The following is an 18,179-nucleotide window of genomic DNA, read 5'->3' as shown; positions in this document are numbered from 1 at the left end:
CATGCGGTTAAAGATGGCCACCACAAGATGGTGGGTAGGGAATGGGAGTTGTGGGTGATCAGGCCAGCAGAGGAGGGCAGTTAGGGGTGACCAGATCGGTAGGAGAGGGCAATTGTGGTGACCAGGCCAGCAGGGGAGGGAAACCATAAAAATTCTAGAGGAATCCACAGGCAGCAAGATCTCAGACATATGCCGAAGCAATATCTTCACTGATACTGCTCCTAGGGCACTAGAAACTAAAGAGAAAATAAACAAATGGGACTACATCAAAAGCAGGGAGGGGAGGAAGATCTGGGGGAGATAATAGATCAACCGAAGGACTTTTATACATGCATATAAGTACAACCAATGGACACAAAACTCTGGGGAGGGAGGGGATGTGTGGGAGGGAGGGAGGGGGGCAAAAAAAAAAAAATCAATAAAATATATTAAAAAAATAAATAAATAAAATTAAAAAAAAAAAAAAAAAGAAAGAAAGAAAGAAATCTGATAAACCATCAGAATCTACCGTAGAGAGCTAGGTAGCTTTTTCTTTAAGTCCCTGTGTTGACGTTTCTGCTTGCCCCAAAACATTAATTCATTTTATAGCTGAATGTATTAGTTTTTAAGCAGATTCTGCCTTGGCCCTAACAAGGAAGAGGTTAAGGGCAATGTTATCATCAAAAAGCAACCCAGACCAGTGAGTTCAAACTGACCTGAATGCCGTCAACAGCCAAGGCAGTGTTGATTCCTCAGCTAATGTCAGCGCCTAATTTCTTATCAGTTTTTCTAATTGGATAACTCAAATTCAGGGGAAACTTCCTCCAGGGCAGACATAAATCAGGTATTACTCCACAAAGCTTCTTAAAGTAACCAAGAGTAGTTTCATTTAAGAGAGCCTCCAAACTTGTCTGAGGGCAAGATAACCCACAGATGTTTTCTTAAACAGTAGCAGGTTTCTATTAGCACTCCTGAGAAGCAGGTTACTGGGACTGGAAACATCATCTATATATATAAAATGCTAATATGCAAAGGGTCCCCTCCAGAGTTTGACTGAGAGAACAGTTCAATTACTCACTATGAAGTGCACTGACCACCTGGGGGCAGCATGGAACATAGCAGGTTACCAGCAGCAGTGGGCTGTGGCAGTGGGGTGCTGAGAGCATGAGGAAAGGAGGAGGCAGGGAGGCAGGGAACCTGATTCATCTTGATCACCAGCCAGGCCTAGGCACCCTAACTGTGCATGAATTTCATGCACTGGGCCTCTAGTAATGTAATAAAATAGTATGTGCTTTTTTGATTAAAGTTTCTTTCACTCAGAAAAAAAAAAAAAAAAAAAAAGCTTCTGCACAGCAAAGGAAATCATCAACAAAACAAGAAGAAAACACACTGCATGGAAGAACATATTTGCCAATGTTATCACCGATAAGGGTTTAATCTCCAACATTTACAGGGAACTCATACAACTTAACAAAAGGAAGATAAACAACCCAAACAAAAAATGGGCAATGGACCTAAATAGATACTTTTCAAAAGAAGACAGAAGGAAGGCCACTTGATATATGAAAACATGCTCAAAGTCATTAATTATATGAGAGATGCAAACCAAAACAACAATGAGATACCATCGCACACCTGTCAGAATGGTTATCATCAACAAATCAACAAATGACAAATGCTGGCGAGGTTGTGGAGAAAAAGGAACCCTCATGCACTGCTGGTGGGAATGCAGCCTGGTGCAGCCACTGTGGAGAACAGTATGTAGTTTCCTCAAAAAACGAAAAATGGAACTTCCATTTGACCATATGATCCCACTGCTAGGAATATATCCCGAGAAACTAGGAACACCAATCAGAAAGGATATATGCACCCCTATGTTTATAACATCACAATTCACCATAGCTAAGATTTGGAAACAGCCTAAGTGCCCATCAGCAGATGAATGAATTAAAAATTGTGGTACATCTACACAATGGAATACTACACTGTGGTAAAAAAAAAAAAAAAAAGGAATTCTTACCATTTGCAACAGCATGGATGGAACTGGAAAGCATTATGCTAAGTGGAATAAGCCAGTCAGAGAAATACAAATACCACATGATCTCAGTCATTTGTGGATTATAATAAACAACATAAACTGATGAACAAAAACAGATCCAAAGACAGAGAAGCAGCAATCAGACTGTCAAACCTCAGAGAGAAGGTAGGGGAGGGGGAGGGTAAGGGGAAGAGATCAACCAAAGGACTTATATGCATGCATGCACAACCAATGGACACAGACAACAGGGGTTGAGGGCATGAGTGGGGTTAATAGGGGGATATGGACACATATGTAATACTTTAATCAATAAAGAAATTAAAGATTGAAAAAAAGAAAACGCAATATTAGAATTATAGGTATTCCGGAGGAGAAGTAGAAGCATGGAACAGAGAGTCTATTCAAACAAATAGTGGATGAGAACTTCCCAACCCTATAGAAAGAACTAGATCCTCGAATTCAAGAAGCAAAGAGAACACCTAGTTATCTCAATCCAAATAGGCCCTCTCTAAGGCACCTGGTATTAAGGCTGTCTAAAATTAATGACAAAAATCCTCGAAGCAGGCAAGGAAAAGAAAGAAGTGACCTACAAACAAAGGAAGTGACCTATCAGAATTTCATCCAACTTCTCAGCAGAAACTACAAATCAGAAGAGAGTGGAACCAAATATTCAAATATCTGAAAGAGAGAAATTACCAGAATTACCAGCCAAAAACAATATATCCAATTGAACTTTAAATATGAAGGAGAAATAAAGACGTTCCCAGACATACAGAAGCTAAGGGATTTTATCACCAGAAAACCTCCATTGCAGGAAATACTTAAGGGAGTTATTGTACCTAAAACAAAGAACATGGTCACAAAAAAGGTCACAACACTACAAGTAAGATCATCAAAAAACTTACAGCTAAAACAGGGATAATTTATGATAACAAAAACATAAAAGGAAAAACACTATGGCACATATGCAACTTAAGTTTTTCACAAACCTAATAGTGACCACACACAAAAATCTCCAAACCAGGATATACATAATAGGTCCTCAGGTTACATCTGAGATCCATTCCTATAGCGCAACATAATCTGATTTTCACCATAAATCAGAACCCACCTACATAAACACCTAAGTCACTCACAGACTTAGCAGACTGAATAAAAAAATAAAACCCAACCATAAGCTGCCTGTAAGCTGCAAAGACAAAAGTAAAAAGTAAAAAGTTGATTCTCTAAGCAAAACTTCTTATTCAGAGTCTTCCAAACATAAATTTAAAAAAAAAATTCTTAAAAATAACCAATCTGTTGCACAGCCAGTGTAACTCAGTGGTTGAGTGTTGACCTATGAACCAGGAGGTCATGGTTTGATTCCTGGTCAGGGCACATGTCTTGGTTATGGGCTCCATTCCCAGTTAGGGGCATGTAGGAGGCAGCCAATCAATGATTCTCTCTCATCATTTCTCTCTGTCTCTCTGTGTTTCTATCTTGCTTGCTCTCCATTCCTCTCTGAATTCAATAAAAATATATTTTTAAAAATAAACCATCTGTTTTAGATACTTACTTTAATTTTCTCTGCTAAAGTTGGTGTTACATGGATTTCTCTTTCTCCCTCATCATACATTTGAAAGATAAGATTACGCATAACATCGCCTGCTATCCAAGTAACCTCATCTTGGTGTTTGATCTGGATTGCCTTTTGTCCTTCCACACTGAATATCTGTAATCTTGCAACATGGCTACTGGGAAGCAACTTAATCGTTTTCTCCACAGGTGCCACATCTTTACAACTCTAGAAAGAGAAGAAAACCAACATATGTTGACTAACATCTGTACTTTTTGAAAACAGTTTTTGGCTTTAACAGTGAAGGCTTTATTACAACTGCTTAAAAATTTATTCCAATAATATGAAAGATCATCTTATATACTATTAACATTCACAGGTTTTGCCGAAACCGGTTTGGCTCAATGGATAGAGCGTCGGCTTGGGGACTGAAGGGACCTGGGTTCGATTCCGGTCAAGGGCATGTGCCTTGGTTGTGGGCGTATCCCGAGTGGGGGGTGTGCAGGAGGCAGCTGATCGATGACTCTCTCTCATCGATGTTTCTGGCTCTCCGTCTCTCTCCCTTCCTCTCTGTACAAAATCAATAAAATATATTTTTTAAAAAAAAACATTCACAGGTTTTGTAACTAAGAGTTATTGTACTATCAATAATTCCATATTTTATACCACTAAGTTATAAATAAAGATAATGGCCACTTTCTTAAAACCAAAACACTAGCATATTTGGACTTAAAAGGATTTCATTCTGTTTATTTGTAAATTTACTTAAAAGTGCCACAAACTTGTAAAATTTTAATCACATAACTGGGATTTGGTGACTAAGATTCATTAATAAGGTTAAAAATGTAAAATATTAAAAGCTTTCAATAAAATCAGGGACAACTAATTGCCATCAAGTACATTATTTAATGATATTATGTTACATTAGTGCTTTTTCAATTCATTATTAAATGGGAAGTGGACAAGTTTGCTTATAGCTAGATAAGGACTTTAAACGTCTTAAAGACTAAGCTGGCATACTTATAATTTATTATAGTTATTATTTCAGTGTTTCATAGATCAATAAAAATGAGCTGGATTAAACTTTATAAGTTAATTTTAGGCACAAAAAATTAAAATCTTACATCATTATTTCATAACCAGGTATAATGCATTTCACAAAATTCAAAATAAGCCTAAGCCTAAAATACCTTTACAATCTTCCTTAGCTCATGCCTCTTTCCTTATCGGCTACAGTCATTCCTATCAAAGCCCATCCACATGATATTCAAAATTCCTACTTCACAGAATATCAGATAAATAACCCATCCCCATCATCCATCCTATGCATATATTATTTGCCTGACTCAAACTCAAAACTCAAGAGTCACAACCTTTAGATAACATTTTCTAACTGCATATTACGTGCTATACTTTGGTCTTTGCCTTAACTGATCTGGATTCTTGGGTCCTATGCCTGTTGCTGCCCTGTATTTGCATAACCCCTAATAGTTTGCTATTCTTGCTTCTAAACCCAAATTCCTTCCTAAATCCAAATCTTTTCTCCTTAATCTTCCTGATAGTATGCTCAAAATAAGTTGACCATATTATAGAAAAAAAAAATACATAACAAATATTTGAAAATTATCAAATACAACCAGTCTGAAAATAAAATATTTAAAGTCATCTCATTCTAATAAAAAATAAATAAAAGCTGTCTTTTACCCTTTTGAGGTTTAAATGTTATATGATGTATAATTATTCAATCAACTGGAATTAGGATATTTATCATCTACTGCACCATATATAAAGAAATCACGTTTAAGTATTTGTTTTCCATTCAACCATCTTAGGGAATCAATTGCTTATATCAAGCTGGCTTCACCTTCAGCCATGATGTATATCCAATAAAAAAAAAGTATCCGACTGGCATGGCTCAGTGGTTGAGCACTGACCTATAAACCTGGAGGTCACAGTTCAATTCCTGGTCAGGGAACATGCCTGGCCTGAAGGCTCAATCCCCAGTGTGGGGCATGCCAGAGGCAGCTGATCAATGATTCTCTTTAATCATGGATATTTCTATTTCTCTCTCCCTCTCCCTTCTTCTCTGAAATCAATTAAAAAATATTTTTTAAAAATGTATCCTATAGTCATATTAACATAAAAATGTCTTTATATGAAAATACTAATTAAAACCATTATTTTTTTAAATTACACATACAAATTAAATGCCTATAGTCCATCAGTGATAGTTTAAATGGAAATATTTACCAAACTTTCTAAGAAACAAGTGTAAACTATAAAAAATAATACTGACACGTAAATGTCAAATTTTTATATAAGAGAAAATTTATTTTAGGAATATGTAAATCAATAATGCTACAGAAATTGTAAAAGGTTTTGTAAAAAAAACAAAAAAACAACCTAATATTTTATATAAAACATTATTCATTATACCACTTCATGCTTCCTTATTTCCCTTTGGCTAAAAGAACTGCACAAATACCTCATTTAAAAAAGTCAAACAACTTTACAGAATTTATTACAAATCTAAAGATTATTTGTATGAAGACTCATATAACACCACTGAATAACAATAACAACTTACAGGTATTTCAATTTTAGCTTTAAGCGTCTGGTCTTTTTTAATATTCTGAACTTGAATTGCAGGTCCTGATAAAATACTGGTTCCAGAACTACTGCAATCCACAGTGTAGAGTGGAAGGTTAGGAGCACCTGAAAACTAGAAGCACAAAAAATCATTGAAGACCTCAATAACTTAAATAATTGTTTAAATTTTCAAGTACTTCACTAGAACTACTATTTCTGGCTATAAATTAGAAAATTCTAAGTAGAATCATAATGTTCTAGGGAATTTATGATTGAAGAGAGTTAATTTTTTATATTTCTAGGTAAAATTTACCTGTTTTGGAAGAAAATCTGACTTCCTCAACTAATATTCTTCCTTTTTTTCACTTTACAAACTACTTGGGTTTTGCTTTCCTTTTAGTCATCTATTGATCCATCCATCCATCCATCCATCCATCCCCAATCCTGAAGGATTTCTATTCATAAATTAAATACTTCACCTGAAATGAGGTGAATTAACCATGGAAGGAGAGAAGGGGAACCTTTAGTTCATAAATTTCTTTATGAAACTCGGTGTAGCTGACATCTTTATTGACTTAGGGATCCTGAAAACTATTGGTAATGCAATATCCCACAAATTTCTCCATGGAAATATCATTCAAGACCTATATACTATACAAGACTTACTAAAAAGCAGCTAAAAATAGTTATTTCCATTTACTACAATGGGATTCAAAATAAAATCTACATATTCTTTATCTTACAATAGCTTACCTTACAATGAACAACCAATTTTGACTGTGTTGTTGTTATATTGCCTGATTCATCCAAAACTTCTACCTGAAATGGGAAAGCCGTTCCATTTTCTATAACTAAAAATTCAGAATCAGGTTTCACTTTCAATTGATGAGGGGGACCTACAAGGAAATTATACAATGAAATATAGATTCAAGTTTCTAAGATTGAAATATAAAAATATCATAAGGAATAATTTTTAATATTTCAAGTTTTAATAATTTATAAATAATGCTGAGAAAGGAAAAACTAAGCCATAACTATGTTTCATCATTTCTATTCCCCAAATACATAAGTTCTATATCTGACCAGGGTTGTCTCAATTGTATAAAAATGCCTGATGTCTAGACTTAGTTTTATGCAACAAATTGTGACACAGTGATAACTCATGCTAGAAATCACCTATATACATACATTTTTAAAAACGATCCTGGGGGAAAAAAGTAGTCAAGAAGAAAAGCAAAGTTTATTATACTTTTACTAACTTCAACTTTACACAATGACTGATTTCTCAGGCACATGCAACTACATGTCTGTTTAAAGGATAATGTTCAAACGATCAGTTCATGTAGTGATATGACCAGATAATTTGTCAGACTGCCTACTACTTTGCTGTCATAAGCAAATTACAACACAAGCTTCCTCTAAGATTAATAAGAGGGCTTACACTTCTGTAGCAAGATGACTTGATGTGTTCTATAAACACTGTATTTTCAAAATTCAATTTATGCTAAATATTGGTAACAAAGTTTATAAAGAATAGTTACAAGAAAAACTTATTTTACTTTATGATATTAGCTAATATTTTTTTACTCTATGCCAGGCAACATGTTAGTTTTAATTAAGTACTATCTATACTAATAAAAGCATAATATGCTAATTAGACCAAACATCCTTCCAGAGGAAGCCGGGGCTGTGAGGGAAGTCCAGGTCCCAGGTGCCAGAGGGAAGCCGGTGCCAGCAACCAAGGGAAGGAAGCCCTACTCTTGCATGAATTTTGTATATCAGGCCTCTAGTTCTCATATAATCTTCATAATGATCTTAATAAATAAGGTAATATTATTGTCTCCATTTTATAGACAAGGTACTGAGATCCAGAGAAATTAAGTATCTTGTTCAGGACAAGTCACTAGAGAGTAGCAGATTCAGATTGAAGTTCTGGTTTATAATATGAAACCTGATGACCACTATCACGATACTGTGCTAATTCCTACTTTACCACTTTCACTCTTGAATTCCAAAAAATGTCAGAACCAACTGATTACTAAGAAGCTCTCTACTCCAATCCATACTTTTTTTTTAATGCAATTTAAAATTTTTTTATTTTTTAATATATTTTATTGATTTTGTACAGAGAGGAAAGGAGAGAGAAGGGAGTTGGAAAGATCGATGAGAGAGAGTCATCAATCAGCTGCCTCTTGCACACCCCCTACTGGGGATGTGCCTGCAACCAAGGTACATGCCCTTGAACGGAATCGAACCCGGGACCTTTCAGTCCCCAAGCCGACACTCTATGCATAGAGCCAAACCGGTTTCGGCTCTAATCCATACTTTTAGCTAACCTCTAAAATTTAAGAATTAAGTGTTTATTAATATGTAATACTTTTTATTATAGTTTTATTAAGGTGCCAATTTTTATCAATTCATGATTGCAGGAAATCTCAAACTACTGGAATTTATAAAAGATAATAAAATAGCCAATGATTCCTTTCACTCAAAACCAGTACAAAAGGTCATATATAGATAAAGATATAATCATGGTATTGTTAATTTCAGAGCTAAAACTTGCCATCTGTTCTAGGCATTTTACAAATACATGCAGTTCTCACTTAAGAGCAGTACTGTGTTAATGAGAACGCATGCATATTGAAACTTTGTCCTCTATTCAGTAACCATGGAACTGCAGACCAAGAGTTGCCCATATTAACTCATTTAATCCTTGCAACTCTGAAAATTGTAAATATTCTCATTTTACACATAAAGAAACTGACACATACAAGTTTACTTAGCGCATTAAGCCGAAACCGGTTTGGCTCAGTAGTAGAGCGTCAGTCTGCGGACTGAAAGGTCCCGGGTTCGATTCCGGTCAAGGGCATGTACCTTGGTTGCGGGCACATCCCCAGTAGTGGGTGTGCAAGAGACAGCTGGTTGATGTTTCTCTCTCATCGACGTTTCTAGCTCTCTATCCCTCTCTCCTCCTCTCTGTAAAAAATCAATAAAATATATTTTTTAAAAAAACACAAAAAACAAGTTTACTTAGCGCATTAAGAGTCAGTTTAGATTCAAACCTAGAAGAGTTGAGTCTACTCTGTGAATTTCTAAAATACTCTTCCTCAAATTAGCCAGCATTTTCTACCCTGTGAAACTTTAATGTAACTTCATTTTCAAATTAACAACTTAAATACATGAGAAAAATTTTTTTTTCCTTAAACGAAGTAATCACTGTTGTATCAGAAGAGGTAAAAGACTGATCCAGTTGTAACATAAGCCTAGTATGTACAACTCTAAAAATAGTTCCCAAATACATTTTCAATATTCAAATTATCCTCCCAAAGTTATTTTTAGAACGTCACTCAAGTCTGCTTCCTGGTCATTTCTGTCAGTGTTATGTTTGACATTCATGTCTTTTCAAGACTTATATAATTATCACATCAAAAGATATTATTTTTAAAAAAGAAGATATTATTACATATTATCATAAGAATATTATTTAAAAGGTAAATTTAGGGGTATTTCTTAAAATAATATTACCTGGTAGGAATCTAACTTTCAAAATCTGTGAATCTTCTTTAAAACCCGGAAGAATAACCTTCAGATTAAAAGTCTGTTGAAAAAAATTTAAACAAATCCAAGTCTTAAATAAATACTTATTTTATCACCTCAATTCTGATTTATCTTTTGCTTTTTATTTACATACCATTATAGAAGTCTACTTAGCAATTTTATATTGACACTGGAGGCCTGGTGCATGAAAATTCGTGCACTCGATTGGGTCCCTCAGCCCAGCCTGCACCCTTTCACAATCTGCGACCCCTCAGGTAGGGTTCCTAGGCCTGGCTTGAGATCAGGGCCGATTGGGGCTTTCCTTCCACTGGCTGCCGGCAGCTGGCCCTACCCCTGCCGCTGCCACTACTTGCCATCTGTGCAGAGCTGTCCCCCTCCCCTACCACCAATGGCCTCCCACTGCAGGCAACAGGCTGGCCTGGGCGGGGAACAGCCCTGGGAGGGGCCCTCTGCCTACTTGATCTCCCCTAACCACTGGTCTGCCTACCTGATTGCCCTTAACCACATGCCTGCCTGCAGATTGCCCCTAACCACTTGTTTGGGGGCGGGGCCAGCCTGGCGAGAGGCTGTCTGCCTACTTGATCTCCCACTAACCGCTGGCCTGCCTACCTGATTGCTCTAACCACTTGCTGCCTTCCTGATCACCCTTAACCGTTGGTCTGCCTGCCTGATCACCCCTAACCACTCTGCTTCCTGCCTGATTGCCCCTAACTGCTTGCTTGGGGCAGGGGAAGCCCTCAAGGGGCCATGGTGGTCTGGTCTCGGGTTGTTTCGGTCATGATGTCTCTGGCCTTTTATTATATAGGATTATATGTAATTATATATTTACTACAGGCCCAGTGCACAAAATTTGTGCACGGGGGTATGTGTCCCTCAGCCCAGCCTGCACCCTCTCCAATCTGGGACCCTTCGAGGGTTGTCTGACTGCCCATGTAGGATTGGGACATCCCTCTCACAATCCAGGACTGCTGACTCCCAACTGCTCGCCTGCCTGCCTGTCAGTCTGATCACCTCCTAACCACTCCCCTGCCAACCTGACTGATGCCAAACTGCTCCCTGCCAGCCTGTTTGCCCCTAACTGCCCTCCCCTGATCACCCCTAACTGTACTCCCTTGCAGGCCTGGTCCCTCCTAAGTGCCCTCCCCTGATAGCCATCTTGTGGTGGTCATCTTATATCCACAAAGGGGTAGCCATCTTTGACCACTTCTTGTGTGTTGGAGTAAATGTCAATTTGCATATTACTCTTTTATTAGATAGGATAGAGGCCTGGTGCATGGGTGGGGGCCAGCTGGTTTGCTCTGAATGGGTGTTCCAGATCAGGGTGGGAGTTCCCTTGGGGCATGGGGTGGTCTGGATGAGGGACCTGTGCTGGTTGCATGACCTCCAGCAATGACCTCCGGCAACCCAACCAGAGGCCCTAGTCTGGGATTTATTTATCTTCTATAATTGAAACTTTGTAGCCTTGAGCAGAGCCAAGCCTCCTGCTCACTCTGTGGCCACAGCCATTTTTGTTGGGATTTATTTATCTTCTTTAATTGAAACATTGTAGCCTTGAGCAGAAGAGGCCAAGGTAAGCAAGGGCTGCAGAAATCTTGACTTCCTCCATTGCTGGGGAAACCCAAGCTTCTTGCTTGCTCTATGACTGCAGCCATCTTGGTTGGGTTAATTTGCATACTTACTCCTGATTGGCTGCTGGGCATGGCTTGTGGGTGTAGTGGATTGATACTCAATTTGCATATTACTCTTTTGATAGAATGCATGTATGTAAAAGACATAGGTAAAAGAAATGACATACTGCTTCTTTACAGACTATAATTTTAAGATTTATAAGACATAAGTGTTGCTGGAACTGGTTTGGCTCCGTGGATAGAGCGTCAGCCTGTGGACTGAAAGGTCCTGGATTTGATTCCAGTCAAGGGCATGTACCTTGGTTAAAGGCACATCCCCAGTAGAGGGTGTGCAGGAGGCAGGTGATCAATGTTACTCTCTCATCAATGTTTCTAACTCTCTATTTCTCTCCCTTCCTCTCTGTAAAAAATCAATAAAAAAAAATATTAAAAAAAGACATAGTGTTGTTAATAGTATTATATCAATATTCATTTCTTAGTGTGTATAAATATAGGACGGTTATGCAAGATATTAAAAGAGAAAGCTAGATGAAGAGTATATGTGAACTCTGTATTCTATCTTCTAACTCTTCTATAAACATACTTTTCTTTATCCAAATACCAAACCCATTATGTTTACAGAAGAGAGCTAAAGTTTCTCATATATTTGTTTCTGTTCTAAGAATTCAAAAATGAATGAAAAAAACAACAGAAAAATGAATACTGGAAACATTGGAGGAATCACTTTGTAAAGCATATGATTGTCTAACTGCTATGCAGTATTATCTGAAACCAATACAAAATAATATTGAAAGTAAACTGTAACTGAAAATTTTTAAAAAGAGAAACAATACAGTACTGGATTAACTGTATTGAAAAAAGACTTTGTATGTGAAAAGACTGAAATAAATGAAGACAGTTGAAAAATACTGAATAAGTGTTTAGCAAAAATAACAGTCACACACATGCAGATTTTTCTTAGAGATATATATGGAAAGTTAAGTGACATGATCCTAATTAATTTTTAAGAACCCAACATTACTATCATTTTGTTAAAAATAAGTTATTCATTTTTTAATTTACAATTTCATTTTGACAATTGTAACATTTATGCAAATGCTTACCTTGCCTTGACAAGAGTTTACAGGTCCCTTAGCTGTAACACCTCGAATTATACAATTTGGTCCCTTTGTTATTCCTTCATATTGTAAAGATAAACCACTAGAAAAAAAAACAAATTATTTTGTAACTTCTCCCCATTACCTACAAATAAGCTGCAAATATGTTCCGTTTTCTCATATGTCATTCACAAGTTTAATTCATATTTTAAATAAAATAGTATTTTTAAAAATGAATAACTGAACAAAGAAGCAAATTCCTATGAATTTTTTCCTATAGAAAAATGATTTAACAAGTATAGATAAATGATACCAATAAGCCAATGCAAATGGTAGATATAATGTAAAATGTAAAGCTTCATATAATGAATTAGTAAAGTTACAAGGTAGGAAATAAGCAAATGCTATTGAATAAAATATAGATATAGGCCTAAGAAGAAAAAATAATCCAAATAAGCACGGTTATGCATTTCTTCAGCTTTTGCATAGATTCTTTCAAATCTCTCACCTTTACCCAGATAGTTGTGTTTCATTGGTTAAGTATCAGCCAATGAACCAAGAGGTCCCACCCAGTTCAATTCCTAGTCAAGGCACATGCCTGGGTTATGGGCTCAATCCCTAGTAAGAGGGTGTGCAGGAGGCAGACATAGATGTTTTTTTCTCATGGATGTTTCTATATTTCTATGCTTCTCCCTTCCCCTCTCTCTTTCTCTCTCTCTCAAAAAAAAAAAAAAAAAAAAAAATTTCAATAAAAACTTATTTTTTAAAAAAAAAATTTTATCCAATGGAATTTCAGAGAACTTTTGACACCTATACTGAATGGCAAATTAAGATGAAGCAAAAAAAATAAAATAAAAATCAAGTATAGTCTTATAAAGATGTAATATTGTTAAAATATATACTGAGATCCCTAATCTACTACCATGGGCAATTTGATTTCTAAATTACCTTTGGACATGTGTAGATCCTTAGTGTGTAAACATTTTACTGTCAAGGGGTAAGGTGAAAAAACAAAGAGAAGTACAACGTGATGGAGAAAACACCTATGTTTTCTGAAGAATGAAATTTAAATATTTAGCCGAAACAGGTTTGGCTCAATGGATAGAGCGTCGGCTTGGGGACTGAAGGGTCCCGGATTCGATTCCGGTCAAGGGCATGTACCTTGGTTGCGGGCATATCCCCAGTAGGGGGTGTGCAAGAGGCAGATGATCGATGACTCTCTCTCATCAATGTTTCTAACTCTCTATCTCTCTCTCTTCCTCTCTGTACAAAATCAATAAAATATATATTTTTTTTAAAAGTAAGAAATTTAAATATTTAAAAGTATTGCTGAATAAATTGTAAAAATTAAACCGCATGCTTTGCTTGAAAAAAGACACACAGTAGCATTAGGATAAACTTCTTTAGGATGATGAACCATCAAAGGCACACATCTATTTTCATTATCTCATAAAACCTTAGGAATATGCCAATGAAGAGATTTCTTTAATTTATTGTTAAAGACAGAGTTAAAAAGAGAGGAAAGGAAGAAGAGAGAAGGACAACAAAACTTACTAGAACACAGTAGCAAGTAACCTAGTAGTCTAAAAAAAACTTGAACCTAAAACAGCAATGGAAAAAGTCAGAAACCAATCTATACCGCAGAATTCCCAGGTATCACTCAGGAATTGGTGGTACTAGTTACCTCTAAAAGTGGTTTAAAAATAGAAAAGCAAAATGATGATAGATAAATGATGAATGGATGGACGGATGGATAAATCAATATCCCAAACCTCCCCTCTCTGCCTATCAGGTAACTAAAAGATTTTTTGAAAAAGGCTAAAGCAGAGACTCTCTGAACCAGGGAAAAGCACATAAATTGCAAGAGAGGTTAAGATAATAAATAAAAAAAATAGGAGGCTAAAATAACAAAAAGAATTTATTAATCCTAAATAAATGCATATAGATGCTGAGACCTTCCCATCTCCATTTTCATCCCAGCTTTGTTACGGGACAAGTTATGAACTTGGAGTGCTAAATATTCCTCTCAAAGCAAGAAGCTAAATATTTTTCTTTGAGAAAATAGCCAAGCCCAAGAAAGAAGAAACGACTTAAAAATACTGACAATAGGATTTCTTTCCAAGAAAGTGTTATAGGCAGATCATTCTATAGTGTAGTTCATAGTCATCAGCATCTCCCACACTCCATCTGCACTTTAGTTCTCCATTCAATTATAAGAGATGACCAATAATTATCAGATATCTGAGTAATGAGATGAAAAATCAACATGAGCAACAAACTTGGAAACAATAGAGATTATCTATGTAAAGTATTTTTAAAAACAGTAATTTGTCAGGGGGAAAATATTTTATATTCCTAAAACAAAAGAAGACCTATAAAAGAACATTCAGAAAACCAGGAAGAACTCTCAGAAATTAAAAGTATAGCAGAAAGGAAAAATTCAATGGAAAAGTTAAAAAGTTGAAAAAAAAAATCTGTCAGAAATTAAAAAAAAGAAAAGAAAAATCAGAGAACCAGTCTGGAAGGCTCAATATCAGATAAATAAGAATCCCAGTAAGAGAAAACAGTAATGATGAAAAGTAGAGAATGAAGTACTTCAAATAATGAAGAGACCTAAACAGGCATATATCACTATAAAATTTTGTCCTATTAAGAATAAAAAGTAGCTCTAACTGTTTTGGCTCAGTGGACAGAGCATCAGCCTGTGCACTGAAGAGTCCCAGGTTTGATTCTGATCAAGGGGATGTACCTTGGTTGCGGGCACATCCCCAGAAGGGGTGTGCAGGAGGCAGCTGATCGATGTTTCTAACTCTCAATCCCTCTTCCTCTCTGAAAAAAATCAATAAAATACATTTTTTTAAAAACAATAAAAAGTAGATCCTACAAGTACCCAGAGAGCACATACAGGAAACATAAAAAGGAAAACTAACCAAGTTTAAATTTATTAGCAACAGTTCAAGTTCAAAGGCAGAAATGGAGGAATTCTTTTATAATTTTGACAGAAAACCAATTTCCACTATTCAATCAATCAAGTACCTAGGTAGAAAAAAAGACATTTTCATAGCAATGCTTTTATCTCACATGTACCCATTTTTTTAAAAAACATATTTTATTGATTTCTTACAGAGAGGAAGGGAGAGGGTCAGAGAGCCAGAAATATCGATGAGAGAGAAACATCTACCAGCTGCCTCCTGCATACCCCCTACCGGGGATGTGCCCGCAACCAAGGTACATGCCCTTGACCAGAATCAAACCCGGGACCTTTCAGTCCGCTGGCGGAAGTTCTATCCAATGAGCCAAACCGTTTTCAGCTACCCTTTCTTAAGATACAGAAGGATGTGCTTCAGCAACAGGAAGGGAACATAGGATTCTTATAAAAATAGGAGATCCATAAGAGATTAAATGCTAAACAAGATAAGCCACTTCACAAACTCACAATTCAGGAATATTTCCTTGACCAGGGATCGGATGCCACTATCTGAGTGAGCTACCTGGCCAGGGCTTTAGTGTTTTATTTTTAAACAAACATGTTTAATACACTTAAGCCTCAACAATCTGGGCTTTATGCAATATTAAAAATAAATACTGTAAATGTAATTTATCCTTACGATTTTCTTAGTAACATTTTATTTTCTCTAGCTTACTTTATTGGAATACAGTATATAATACATATGACATATAAAATATGTGATAATTAGTTGTTATATTATTGGTGAGGATTTCACTTAATAGGTGACTATTAGTTTAGTTTTGGTGGAGTCAAAAATTAAATGTGAATTTTTAATTGTGCAGGGTCAGTGACCCTAATCCCTGCATTGGTCAAGGGTCAACTATTTACAATTCTTCCTTTACTGTTTAATATTCAAATGAATGTGATATGTCAAAAGACAGGAATCACTTTTTGCAAATTAATAGAACATAAATCTGTAAAATTCAGTTTATATTTTTTATAAGTATGTATTGCTTTTCAGGAACCTAACCATGGTATAAATCTAGACACTAAACAATCTACACTTCACTAATCTGTGAACTTCTAGAAGACAAATACTATGTCCTTATTTACTTCTATAACTCCAGTTAGCAAATGTCTGGAATACAGTACATGTTCAAATGACTGAAATAGTAAACATTTATACCATAAGAGGAAAAAATACATATAGATAATAAAAGAAAGCAAAAATAACAAGATGTCCCCAAAGGACAAATTTGGCACCCAATGTAAACACAAAAACAGCCAAAACCGGTGTGGCTCAGTGGATAGAGTGGACTGAAAGGTCCCGGTTCGATTCAGGTCAATGGCATGTACCTTGGTTGCGGGCACATCCCCTGTAGGGGGTGTGCAAGAGGCAACTGATCGATGTTTCTCTCTCATCAATGTTTCTAACGCTCTATCCCTTTCCATTCCTCTCTGTAAAAAATCAATAAAATATACTAAAAACAAACAAACAAAATACTTAGCATTCATGCTTCTTAAAGTAATTAAGAATTTCTACCTAGATACTACAGAAAGAAGTGATGGGAAATAATGAACCTCCTCAATTACATCACTGAACATATTATTAATTTTCTGTTTTTTTAAAAGATATTTTTATTGAATTCAGAGAGGAAGGGAGGAGGAGAAAGAGAATCATTGATCGGCTGCCCCCTGAACACTCCACACTAGGGTTGGAGCCCGCAACCCGGGCATGTGCCCTGACTGAGAATCGAACCATGACTTCTTGGTTCATAGGTCGATGCTCAACCACTGAGCCGTGCCAGCTGGGCACACTGTTAACTTTTTAAGAGCTATTTATTAATATAAGCCAATCACGTCACTCTAAAAGATGATTAAGTAAAGTCAAATTCTAAGGAAGAACTCAAATTTACATGGGAAACATATACTTTATTGCTATAGATTTTAAAACAAAAATAAACTGCATTAGATGGTTAAAAACCTAGTAGACAGTATTTCTCAGTTTAAATGTCCATAACTTCTAAGGCTAAACAAATAAAACAAAATAGACATGTTATAACTAACAATTACCAGAAGACCTCATATCATACTTGCCAAAAGAAATGGAGTAAAAAAGACAGAACTATCAGTCTTATCTATAAAATTTAACATTAAATTCAATGAAAAAAAGAAAACTTTAGCAAGTCAATTTATACATGACCCTGAAGTCACAGAGGATAACTTGGGGATAAATACATCCCCTAAATATCATAAAAGCTGCTAAACATTTTAATGACAATAGTGAAGGTAACCACATACAAAATATTTAAGCCAAAAATGAAATGAGAGAATGTAAATGTTTAGTAAATATAAAGTGTCAAATACAAGTTTGTACTTCAAATTACCTTGCTTCAAGAACTGGCTGAATATCATTTATTAATTGACTAGCATGACCAAATTCATCCTGAAACTCCAGAGGGATGTTGAATGGAACTCCAATACGAAAAGGAGAATCCAGAAGACCAAATGAAAATTTTTCTGGCTTACCCTCTAAAAAAAAAAAAGAAAAGAAAAGGTAAAAATGCAAAGCAAATTCAATGTAGGCCAGAAACAGATGCATTTATACATGAGAAATTAAACTACAATAAAGATGGCATTTAAAATCTGTGCAAAATTACATAAATCTACTTCAGAAAATAATAAAGTTAGATGCCCATCTCATACCATACATAAAAGTAAAATTCTAAAAGTAGAGATTATCCTATATAATAAAGAGATAATATGCAAATTGACCATCACACAC

The 18,179-nt window shown here is 35.8% G+C and overlaps 1 protein-coding gene across 3 annotated transcripts in view; it reads right to left on the bottom strand.

Moving 5' to 3' along the window:
• Window positions 1-18,179, bottom strand: part of SMCHD1 (structural maintenance of chromosomes flexible hinge domain containing 1) — a 108,060-nt gene that overhangs the window by 48,686 nt on the left and 41,195 nt on the right. For all 3 annotated transcript variants that reach the window (XM_084888066.1, XM_084888064.1, XM_084888065.1), the window contains exons 20-25: window positions 17,782-17,926; window positions 12,451-12,547; window positions 9,687-9,759; window positions 6,915-7,057; window positions 6,160-6,294; window positions 3,573-3,800 (exon numbers count right to left, since the gene is read on the bottom strand). In XM_084888066.1, the coding sequence (XP_084744192.1) occupies window positions 3,573-3,800; window positions 6,160-6,294; window positions 6,915-7,057; window positions 9,687-9,759; window positions 12,451-12,547; window positions 17,782-17,926 (821 nt within the window). The remainder of the gene's footprint in view (window positions 1-3,572; window positions 3,801-6,159; window positions 6,295-6,914; window positions 7,058-9,686; window positions 9,760-12,450; window positions 12,548-17,781; window positions 17,927-18,179) is intronic.

This window comes from Pipistrellus hanaki, assembly GCF_964339955.1.
Source record: "Pipistrellus hanaki genome assembly, chromosome: 6".
Taxonomy (NCBI): Eukaryota; Metazoa; Chordata; class Mammalia; order Chiroptera; family Vespertilionidae; genus Pipistrellus; species Pipistrellus hanaki.
This window is presented reverse-complemented; position numbering and strand designations above follow the sequence as displayed.